At 46.9% G+C, this 11,631-nt stretch overlaps 1 protein-coding gene across 4 annotated transcripts; it reads right to left on the reverse strand.

The window, feature by feature from the left end:
* Positions 1–72: 72 nt before the first annotated feature.
* Positions 73–11,398, reverse strand: ncoa6 (nuclear receptor coactivator 6). 4 transcript variants are annotated; one of them, XM_076166238.1, is made up of 18 exons: positions 11,307–11,398; positions 10,188–10,521; positions 9,825–9,980; positions 9,596–9,718; positions 9,248–9,370; positions 8,679–9,139; positions 8,303–8,474; positions 7,941–8,084; positions 6,317–7,670; positions 6,090–6,214; positions 5,512–5,966; positions 5,167–5,397; positions 2,022–5,013; positions 1,650–1,706; positions 1,500–1,530; positions 1,010–1,051; positions 629–762; positions 73–478 (listed from the first exon to the last, which is right to left on the reverse strand). In XM_076166238.1, exons 2-18 carry the CDS (start codon positions 10,480–10,482, stop codon positions 432–434), a joined length of 6,942 nt encoding a protein of 2,313 aa, XP_076022353.1. In that variant the 5' UTR covers positions 10,483–10,521; positions 11,307–11,398; the 3' UTR covers positions 73–431. The 4 variants fall into 4 exon arrangements, with proteins under 4 accessions (XP_076022353.1, XP_076022352.1, XP_076022349.1 ...); XM_076166237.1 differs by having other exon boundaries at positions 6,317–6,564; positions 6,691–7,670; positions 8,303–9,139; XM_076166234.1 differs by having other exon boundaries at positions 8,303–9,139.
* Positions 11,399–11,631: the final 233 nt, after the last annotated feature.

The raw sequence follows: 11,631 nt of genomic DNA on the forward strand, positions 1-11,631 counted from the left end.
TCTCAGTAGTTTGGCAATTATCAACCTTTGACCCACAACCTAAGAAACTACAGGAGACATCAACTACGTTACTCACAGGACAAAAGCGGTAGAAAATTTAATTCAGTTTTACTACATAATTATACAATCATGACAAGCTTCATGACCAATCCTCAGATGATTAATCCAGCATTTCATTAAAAAAAACAAAAACAAAAAAACAAAACAAAGCACATTCACACAAAACACATATGCACACATTCTAACTACAATCTCACATAACAGCATGGACAAAACAAATACCATAATTAATTTTAAAACAATCTGTACATGGTTTCTTCCTCCATTGAAAAATCATGATTTGGGACAGAGAAACCAATATCAAATGATTCACAGCGGGAAAATATTACATTTACAGTACAGTTCACATGATTCCACAACTACAGTTGTGCCTATTTAGACTTCCTTCGTTTGGCCTGGGTGGGGCTTGCTCCAGTTTCTGTTAAAAAGAAAAAATGGGAGTGTTAGGGAAATTGCACAAGTCATATGTATTATTTTCTTTTTGCAATGCTGGACCAATCACGGTACAGGATACTAATAAATTCAATGGATGGCTTTGCTGTAGTGATAAACGTTGTGTTTGTGTTACCTTTTGCAGCAGCACTGGTTCCAGGCCTGGCTGATCTCTTCCTAATGCCACTGTCTGCCACCGGTTCCTCCTCCACCTCCTTCTCTGCCCGGGAGCTGCGTCTGCTCGGTCCCTTGGGTTTCTCCACAGCAGCTCTGGGAGGAGCAGACAGGAAAAACAACACACAAGGAAAGAGGGAGCATACAAAGATAGGCGTTACTCAAGATGCAAGGGTGCGAGTCAACTCTGCTCTACTTGGAGAAAGATGGAATACCACTCGGGACTCTGCTGTTTTTCCTCGTCTACCACAGATACTGTCAGTCTTCATGTTGACAGCATCCGCTAGGTCGACATGATCACTGCTTGTGTCTTTGCAGCACAAACAAGTGTTAACATACATACCTTGAGACTAAGTTGATGGGCGCCTTTCTTTTCTTTGCCCATCTGTGATAGAAGTGGAAAAACAGCGGTAAACTATAAACTGTGCTTCAAAAATAGGCTTCACTCCCCCCACCATATTATGACAATCCCAATTAGAAGAGATGTAGCCATAAAGGTCCGTGGGGCGGTAGAATTTGATTGCGAGAGATTGTTTTATCTTCCGACATGCATTAGTAATTTTATATTGCGGCATGCTAATTATACATACCAAGTGCTGAGGCCACGTGGCTTATTGATTGCACCATGTACCCCCTTGGCCAACCAAATGAACTCCCTGAGTTTCAGTAGAGTTAGAAATGTCTAAGTGTTTCTCCTCCAAAAGCATAATTGATCCTAGGCCAACTTTTCAGAGATCAATAGCATGGAACACCTGATTAATCCCCAGCACAAGAGGCAAATCACAGTTATTCACCAAAACAGCACTTGAAAGAATGAAAACAAAGAATCTTACCCCTGCTCTGAACCTGTGGAGACCTCTTCGCCTACAATATAAAGAGCAAATATTACTTTAATGTCACCTAAGGTTCAAGAGATGTATTTATAGCTGATAACATGTAGTTGCTTACGGCATTGTTACTCTCTTCAGAACAACATCACTTACCCATCTTCTCACTGGGAGCAGGCTCTTGTGACTGTGAAACCTCTTGCTGAATGGGTGCTGGTGAAAAGTGGGATAGTTCAGTTTTAATATGAGAAACAATGCTCCAGTCAGGGTGCAACATGTAACACTGGTTTATCACCAAGTAGTAAATACAGATGTGGCTACTACGTGTGAAAACATGCTGCCAATGAAGGCATTGGATGAATTGGTTTGGGAATTTTCTCCCCAGAGGTGCACCAGTAAAAACTGGAAACACAACTTTGTCCAGTATTACATGTTCCTGGGGCATTGAGCAACTTCACCTGACAGCAGTGGTAATACTCAGTTTGAATATATAGCAGGTAACTAAGTAGCTCATGTTTGTGTAGTTACCTGGGGTGTTCTGAGTGGTCTCAACGGGTTGAGTGGTTGGCAGCACAGGAGGTACCGAGGGTGGTCGGTCAGATTGGGCAAGTGGTACTCCGCTAGATGTAGAAACTGGGGAGGATGTGGCTGGAGGAGCATCCTTAACAGGCCCAGGTACAGCAACAACGGGAGCAATAGATGGTGCTGAACTTTGTGCCGATAGAACAGTGGTCAGCGAGATGGCAGAGGAGGCAATGCTGCTAGCAACAGCCGCATTTACAACAGGGGCTTGAGAAATTGCTGGCTGTGCTGGCGCAGGTAACGGAGCCTGGCTAACGACTGGAGCAGGGACAGCAGTTTGAACAGGAGCTGGGACTGGAGAGGAGACTGGAGGTGGAGTGATGATTTTCGGAGCAGAAGCGGGAGTTTGGAGAGGTAGCGAGTCTGCCTGAACAGCAGGACTAGCAGGAGGATGAAAGGCCTGGAGTGGCACAGCTCCAGTGGGTCTGTCTACAGAGCCGTGCTGAGAGTCACCAGTGCTAGAAACAGGCTTATTTTTCACCAGGGCAGTAGAGGTTGGGGACAGCGGGCTCTTTCTGAGGGTGTTTACAACTCCAGGACTGGAGCAGGGAGAAGTCAGAGGGGGCTGAAATGGAGATGATGCTGAAGAAGGGCTGGGATGTGGAGATTGCTGCCTGATTGGGGGACTAGATTTCTGAGCAGGAGCTACCTCACCTACATTTTCTGCTTTGAGAGTTGCTGGGTTAGTTGGCTGAGGAGTTGGGAGGGTGGCAGCTGGGAGCGATGATGGCATACTAGTGGCAATTTGGACCTGCCCAACAGCTGTTTTTACAGATTGAGTGTTGGTCATGATAGAACCTGAGTGCTGGGTGGATCCTGGGGCAGGAGAGAGCTGGATGTTTGTAGTGGACATTTGGATAGGCCCTACCATTGTAAGTGACTGGGAAACCACTGTGGTGTTAGGTTGAACAGATGCACCAGGGACTTGGAAAATTGGATTAATAAATACAGGGGTAGTTGTGATGAACTGAGGGGGTCGAGGGACAGGGTTCTGGTGCCGGACATCCTGAGGTCTAATGTTCTTATTAGGCACAGCTACCATGGTGGAGACCATGGGTGTGGGTGCTTGGTGGGTGGTGGGGGCAGAGGTGATAGGGTTAGACGTGACAAAAACAGTGATCTGGCTGGGTGAAATTGTGCTGGATGAGGCAGGAATCTGTATGAGTGAGTGAACACTGGCCACAGGTTTAGAACTGGGGTTTGGTTTAGAGACTACAGCTGAGCTTGAGTTAGTACTAGTATTGACAGTTGAAGCAGAACTAGTCTGAACAGAAGTGACAAGGTTGGGGCTTACACTTTGGGTGGTATTAGTGTTAGTACTGAGCGTGGGGCAAAGGGTAGGTGTTGGATTGACATTCATACTAGGGTTAACCGTTGATGTCGACACATGATTTTGGTTAAAGCTTGGTGTAGTACTACAGTTCACATTAGTGCTAGGATGTGAGCTTGGAATCGCAGCAGGCTGCAAGTTAGGATTGCTGGTGGGGACTGGGGTGGCAGGTTTGGATTTTGCTTCCGATTCATTAGAAGTGGAAAAAGCAGCAATAGGAGATGGCATTTCTAAGCTTCGGGAACTGCTGTGGATTGGTCTATCAGGATCTGAAGTAGACTTAGGGCTTTCCTTTCCCATTACATCCTTGACAATATTACTCTGTATGGGCCGTGGAGGCATATTTGGGATACTTGTGTTGTCCAATAACTGGTTGAGGGAGGTTGGAGCTTCCCTGAGAGATGGTGAGGCCTCAGTATCCTGCAGAGGTGCTGTGTGTGTTGGTAGCCTATCAGCTACCCCAGTCTGCAGTTCTAAGCCAGCTTTAGGCTCCTGAGTTGTTGGGACACGGGGACTTGCAATTCTGGGAGCTGATAACTCCCTCAAAATCTGGGACTGTGGTTGTGGCTGAGGCACCTGACGCTGCTCTGCTGTCATCATTCCCTGACTATCCCTGACTGCATCGGCAGTATTACCCTGAATCCCATGGAAAGGGCTTTGGGTCTGCTGTGCCTCCATGTTTCCACTAGCCTGAGAAGGCATGGATACAGGACTCGCAGGTACTGAGGCAGGGCTTAGAATCATGGTCTGCCCCTGAGGGTTGACCATCTGCTGTTGGTGGGGAGGAGCAGTTAGGGCCATCTTAGTTCCCTTTTGCCTTCCCGGACTTGGAGTAGCCGACTTGCGACTTGAGGCTGGACTTGACCTTCGGCTATTGCTCGGACTTGCCCTCTTGCCTTGCCCTCCAGACTGTTTGTCCTGCTTAGAGCCTACACCTGCTGCCCCACTTCCAGCTGAGAAAGACTGCTGACCATTGTTAGTGTTATTTCCACCTGCACTACCATTATTGCTGTTGCCTGGTAAAGTTAAGCTAGGAGGGGCCTGTCCAATGGCTTTCAGAGTGGTTGGGTTGAGACCCTGCTGATCAAATCCCCTGTTCAGGTTAGGTTGCCTTGGGGGCAGCGGAATGTTGATTTTAGGAGGAAACAGCCCTGCAATGGAAGCATTTAGCCTCTCAGGTGAAAGATTTATTTCGGACGGTTCAGTGCTAGGTGGGCGATTAGTTGGTGTGAGGGGATGGTGGTATGGTCTAGGACTAGCTCTATTGGGGGTTTTAGGGCGAGAGCTCTGTGAAGTGGTTGGGACATTGGGGAAATGAAGGTTAGTCATGGGGCCTCCTTGTTGAGGCTGAGTGGGTAGCTGATGCTGGGGACTGGCTCCAGTATGCTGGGGCATAGTTGGTGGACCAGAGCCCTGCTTCAGCATGTGAGGGTTGGGGCCCTGATTGGTCATCATTGGTTGAGTCCCATTTCCAGGCTGTGACCCTATGTCTGGGCCACCAGGCCTATCCTGCTTTAGGTGGGCCCCTGCAGGGGCCTCTTCAGGTCCTGTGCCCTGGGGACCCTGTCCTACATCAGGATGTGACATTCTCCGTGCTGCTCCAGCCAACTAGAGAGATGAAGAGAGATTAAAAATAGTTGTTCTAATACATTAACAAATATAACATTAACATATATACAGGTTTCCCAAATAAAGTAACCTTAAAGCATGCCATATTTAGCATAGATTATATTTATACATGCTTCAGGACACAATATTCACCTGTGGGTTAACCATTAGGGGCATCCCTCTGGCTTTGTCAGGTGATGGCGGTACTCCACCATGTCCTTGAAGGCTGATCATAACAGGCATGTTGCCTTGTTGGGAGACAGGCAGCCTCTGGACCTCAGGCGCATTGCCCATCCCTCGAGGAGGGAGCTGCCCTCCTTGAGGTATGGACATTCGATTCTTAGCCTGCTCCTGCATTTTCAGCATCAGCATCATCTGCTGTTGCTGAAATATAAAATGGGAACCAAAATTAGTGAGAAATCAATAACTATTATAGTGATACATATTACACGGTGTAATAACTATATTTAATAATAAAAAGTTAATTAATGAATCCACCTGTTGTAGGTGTGGCGGTGGAGCTTGCTGCTGCTGCTGCTGTTGTTGTTGTTGTTGTTGTTGTTGCTGCTGCTGTTGCTGCTGCTGCTGCTGTTGTTGTTGTTGCTGCTGCTGCAGCTGGTGAGGGTGTATCTGGGGCTGGCCTTGCCCTGGAGCCTGTGGCCCTGTCATCCCCTGCTGCCCTTGAGCATTCTGGAGGCCCTGCATTTGCATTTGTTGCATCTGCTGCTGTTGTAACTGTTGCTGTTGCTGCTGCTGCATTTGTTGCTGTTGCAACTGTTGCATTTGTTGCTGCTGCTGTTGCATTTGCTGCTGCTGTATCTGCTGCTGTTGCATGTGCTGTATTTGTTGTTGTTGTTGTTGTTGTTGTTGTTGTTGTTGTTGTTGCTGCTGCTGCATAAATTGCATGGGCACTTGCTGTAAAACCCTCTGGTCTCCAGGCGGGCCAGGAAAGCCTAAGAAAATAGTAGAATACAGTTTTTGTACATGTATACAAAAATTGGTGTGTTATAGAATATTGGAATTCTAGAATATGCAAATAGGCTCTGTACAATTGCGCAAACAATGTCATGATATACCTGCGGGCCTTTGCGGGTTTGCAAAATCAGGGAGTTTAGGGCCCGAGTTGTCTATGCCCAAACTCTGATCCCCTCCCATATTTGACAGATCAGAATCCTCCAGACCAGCAGCCACATCAAGGCCCCTGTAAAATGTATAAAACTGGATTAAATACATTATGTAACAACATGTTTCTTCAACACATGCAGCAGAAATGGCAAAAGTAAAAGTAAACAGTAACAAATACCCAAGTCCCTCTACTTGCTGCTGTCCCTCTCCCTCTTTAGGCTTCTTCTTTCGTGCTGGCTTCTTCTTTTTGGGTTTGGCCTGATTGCCTCCACTTGTTCCTTGCTTTCCTCCTGGTCCAAATTGGCTGGCAGAGATATCACTCTGCAACAGGTTGACTAGTAATGGGCTTGTCAGGGTTACGTCTTTGCTGACAGGAAAGCCACCAGCCTGTGCACAGGGTCCCCCCATTGGCATCTGACCTGGAAACTGTGAGTTAAAGTTCATGTTGTGACCTGCAAAGTGGCCATTTCCCATCTGCATGTGCTGAGGACCTCCTATCATGCCTTGCTGCTGCTGTGACTGCATATCAGGCATCATCTGTTGGACACTTACGTCTCCAGTCCCACCAGTGGGGTCTCCCAAAGCATGTGGGTGCTGTTGAGCAGCTTGTTGTTGCTGCTGCTGCTGCTGCTGCTGCTGCTGCTGCTGTTGCAACATGGCCTGCTGCTGCTGCTGTTTCTGCTGCTGCTGGAGTTGCTGCTGTTGCAACTGCTGTTGAATGAGAGGATGACCTGCAGGGAGTCTCATTTGTTGTCCATGCATGCCCATAGCCTGATTAGGATTCCCTGTAATTGGAACCTGCTGCGGTTGTTGCTGGCTCATTTGCTGGTGTTGTTGTTGTTGTTGTTGTTGAAGCTGTTGTTGTTGTAACTGGTGCTGCTGTTGCAATTGCTGCTGTTGGAGCTGAACCATTTGCTGTTGCTGTTGTGGGGTCATCTGCTGTTGTGGCCCAACCTGGGCCTGGAACTGAGCCATGTTACCTGAAACATTTGGAGAAGGGCCACGCATCATCTGGCCTGGCATGACCCCCGCTGGAATCTTGCCCCCAAATGCTTGCTTGTTGCCTTGTATCTGGTTTGCAACCATTTGTTCCATCATGGAGTTCTGTTGTTGTTGTTGCTGCTGCTGCTGCTGTTGTTGTTGTTGCTGCTGTTGTAGGAGCATGGCCTGGTGCCCTTGACCTCCAACCATCTGACCCTGCCCATGCATCACCCCCTGGCCTTGTTGAGGCATCATCTGCTTAGGTGGGGTCATCCCTCCTCTCTGCCCTTGACTCAGTGGCCTTGAGAGGACAGTCTGACCTCCACCCTGGCCTTGAACCATCTGGCTGGGGGAGGAGGACACGGGCTGGGCCTGATGCTGGAGGCCCATCATCTGGGTCTGTAGGCCAGGCTGTTGTTGACCCATACTAGGCCCAGCTGTTGTACCAGGTGGTGGGCCAGCCATGCTACTTTGGACACCCATAACATTAGGTTGAGCATGAGGTGGACCTTGCATTGTGTTCGGTGTAGAGGCCAATGGCTGAGGTCCTCCTGAAAAATCATAGGGGAAAGGTTATCTTTTGTAATGGCAAAGCTAAAGGCTTCATTGGGTGACAGATTGTCAATTCCACATCTGTTGAGATAGCTGATATGAATAAACCATCTCCACTCAAGAAAGAAGATTTAGATAGAAAAGAAGATAGAAGAAGATATGTATACGTTCTGTGGTGGCTGTGTCTAATTTTGTTTTATAGAATTTACAGTTACCCTCAATGACAGCAAGAAGAAGGCAGGACAAATATTGTGTCAACGTCACTTTACCTGTATGAGTCATTGCTTGGCTGCTCTGTAGCTGCTGAGTGGCCCCACCACCAGGGGTTCCTGGAGTGCTGGCACTCACCTGACCTTGGACAAAGTTCTGGTTTCCAGGCATATTTGGAAAACCCATAGGACGCTTGGGCATGCCTGTAATCAATATTAATTCAATTGTCATACAACATTGTAAGAGGAGTTAGTAGTAGTAGTAAGAGGATTAAAATGAGATTACAACATTGTAATCTCCCCTGAATCTCATTTTATCTTAACCCTTGTCTTACAGCTGTTACTTCAACATTGTGGACAGTTTTACACAATGACCATAAACAACCCATTAAGTATGCATTTCTGTCTGGGGAGAAACCCACCTGGATGCACTTGTGCCCCAGGCTGGCCATGCTGAGGCATTCCCATGAATCCCTGCTGCATGTTACCCTGCTGTCCAAGGGCAGCTCTTCCTGGTGAACCAACACCTTGTGGGAAACCCTGTGGAGTTGTAGGTCTCTGAGCCATCATTGGTGGAGTCCCTGGTGAACCTTGCTGAAAAGGAGATGAGGATGAACCAGGGGACTTGGCAGTAAGGTTACCCTGTGGTCCTGAAGTTGGTGGAAGAGGTGGTGGTGGCCTGGGCGGCCCTGTGACACCAACTGGTCCAGCTTGAGGGCCTTTAGGCTGTGGTGCTGCAAACTGACCTACTCCTGCCTGCTGTTGCTGTAACTGCCCCTGTCCCATCACATTAAATACCTGCCCGGCCTGTTGGCTGCCAAAAGGATAAGGTGGTGGAGGGTGACTGGGAGTTTGAACTGTAGCAAGATTGGGTGGCCGTTGTCCCATTGGTGCTTGGGGCGGAGGCTTCCTCCAGGCAGGGCCTCCTTGGGCATTTTGAGGCTGCAGGACCCCTGAGGGCAGTTGATTCCAGCCAGGGGGTACAGCCATCTGCCCTGATGGGTTGAATGGAGGTCGGGGTCCAAGCTGAGAGAGCTGTGCTTGCTGCTGGACTTGTTGCTGGACTTGTTGCTGTTGGTGATGCTGTTGTTGGAGCTGCTGCAATGCAGCAGGGTTAAGTGGTCTCCCAGCCTGCAGAGCCTGCAGGTGATGGGCAGCCTGAGGAGGCATGGGGCCTGAGCCATGGGGGCCAGCCTGTTGATGCTGAATTTGTTGTTGCTGCTGAACTGACATGCCTGGCATCATTGGATCCATTACATCTGGGACAAAGCAAGATAATATTTTTATGGATGAATGCATATTAAAAACGACTGCATCTTATTAAACATAAAATACATACAGTAGATAAACAAAGAAAAGACATCAACCTGTCTGTGAAGGCGGTCTTTGAACACGAGGGTGCATCTGTCCACTGCTGCCTGGCACCATAGCCTGACTTGCCATGCTGGGTCCGGGTGGAACCATTGATGGATTAGCCATCCTCACTCCTCCTGAAAGAAATAGGTGTATCTTTAAATATTTGTGAGTACGGTCAAATAAGGTTCACAACAAGCCTTGAAATATCGTAGAGACTGAATTCAATCTAATTCGGAGGGTGTCTTTCCGGTCACCTTGAAAATTGTGCATTTTAACAAATTGAGCCGGTAAGGGAAAGGCACTGTTGTAGGTAGGTAGGTTGCTGTTCATCACCATTGTTATAATCACTAAAGCAATACCTGGGCCTGGCTGACCTGGAAATCCCACATCCATTCTCATCTGGCCAGCTGCTCCAATTGGTCCATTGACTCTGACCTCCTGCCCTCTGTTTGGTCCTGTGACCACATTGATGGCCCCTTCTCCTGAACAGAGAGAAGATGAATACACATTTACAAACAAGCTTTTACCATATTTGCAAGTATCACAGACAAAAAAAAGAGCTTCAGTTTCTTCAAAGCTGTTCTGTACCTTCTATCTGCACAGATAGAATCCCCAGGTCTCTCAGTTGCTGCTGGTTGTTCTGGGCCAACAGTCTGAGTCGCTCAGCAGCATCCCGGGGAATGTTGAAGGTTACACGTACACTGTTCCATGGCTCCACATGCTGTGGCTGCAAACTTTCTGGGCCTAATACAGGGATATGAAAGAGTATAATAAATTCTGCAAATGTGACTGGGACGTGTGACGTCAGAGAAGTAGGGCAGTGTTTCAAATATGAATATATTCAATTGAGCAGAGAATAAATTAACTAATATTAATTTCAAGTGGCTGCTCAATAACCAGCTAGATCTTGTGTACCAGGCTGCTCCAGATGAATTTTACAAAAACACTAACCCATGTCTAGCACGCTTGGGATCCCACTGAGAACAGCGTTAAGTTTTTCAGTGAAGTCCTCATCGTCCATGTTTCCTTGAAAAGCGACAAAAACGATGAAATCCTCTCCTTCCCCATTGCTTTCTTCTTTGCCATGTTGAATGTTGACTTGGTCATCTTGCATTACTGCGCATCCATGGCAACTGTCAGCATCCTCTACTGCATCATCTCCAACGCCTGAGTCCCTGGAATCATTATTTCCTTCCAGGAACACCGTCCCCTGGGTGAGCTGCAGCGGAGTGTGTGGCTGTGCCATCCTCCTGTGTTATAAGGAGTGGCGTCTGAACCGTTTATGCTAAAATACAGAGACAGAGACAAACATCAGTACTCACTTCAATTGTAACAGACAACAAACAGCAGAGGTGACAAAGTAGCCTGTACACAAACAGTTAAGAGTTTAAAAGCGCTACGTTTAACTGGCAAACCGTGATTTACATTTCTGTTGAGACTACGTTAACTTAACGAATTCTCTCTCTTCATCATCAAGACAGTGTATGTAACCGCACGCATCAGTCCATGCTACATGCGGAGGGATGACAGCATCACTATGGCCGCTAGTGCTGAAGCTACATTAGCAGACATGTCAAACATTTGACAAGTCTGTTCAGCCTGAGAGCCCGACACAGATTTCACCATTTGAGTACTATCACATTAAATTAGCTGTTTTATAATGTACACTGTGTATCCGTCAGCTTGAGTGATGATAACCGACTGGATAACATGATCGGCCGGGCAGCACGGGCCTTAGCGTAAAACCTAGGCAAACATTAAGCCATCAAAATCCGCACGGCGCGTACAAATATTAACGATGTAAATACTTCAATTCACAAAGATACGAGTATTACATGATAAATGAACAACCCAAATTCATGCGTTCGCAGCCGATATGTAAGCAGATAAAGCCCATTTCAAGGCGGGTCCTCAAAAAGCTCCAGTTAGCAAATGTTAGCTAAGTGCTGTAGTCCATCATGAACACACTGAAACACAACTTATTGTTTAGCCAGCGGGTAAGTCTGGGACTCTTTAACGAGCTTGATACAATCAGTAATAAATTACACAATAGGAAAGAGAAAGCCTTACCACACATATTATTCTAAAAATAAGTGCAATCATTCGACATCTGCTAGCTATATTAGCTAACAAAACAGAATAAAACGGTCAGGCTAGCCGGAATGAAATATTACTACTTCCGGCTTAAACTTTCACAGTAAAATCTGAGTGTGCACGATGACCCCAATGCTATTTAAAAAAAGAAGCCGTACAAAATAATAAAATGTGATTTATTGTATGATATTCCAATAAACATTTTGTTCTCAACTGAAAACGACGTATCAACGACGTATCTATGTTTCTATGATCTGGACACTAAATTTTAAGTCTTAAACGCATACAGTGTTTTATGGCT

This window comes from Genypterus blacodes, unplaced genomic scaffold (assembly GCF_046128005.1).
Source record: "Genypterus blacodes isolate CSIRO-AG114 ecotype Tasmania unplaced genomic scaffold, CSIRO-AGI_Gbla_v1 ptg000156l_1, whole genome shotgun sequence".
Taxonomy (NCBI): domain Eukaryota; kingdom Metazoa; phylum Chordata; class Actinopteri; order Ophidiiformes; family Ophidiidae; genus Genypterus; species Genypterus blacodes.

Coding starts and splice junctions, on each gene's coding strand:
- ncoa6 (XM_076166234.1), bottom strand. CDS start 10,482: ATGGCACAGCCACACACTCCGCTGCAGCTCACCCAGGGGACGGTGTTC. Junction 8,085..8,302: donor TGGGGCACAAGTGCATCCAG/GTGGGTTTCTCC, acceptor TATTGATTACAG/GCATGCCCAAGCGTCCTATG. Junction 763..1,009: donor CCCATCAACTTAGTCTCAAG/GTATGTATGTTA, acceptor TGCTCCTCCCAG/AGCTGCTGTGGAGAAACCCA.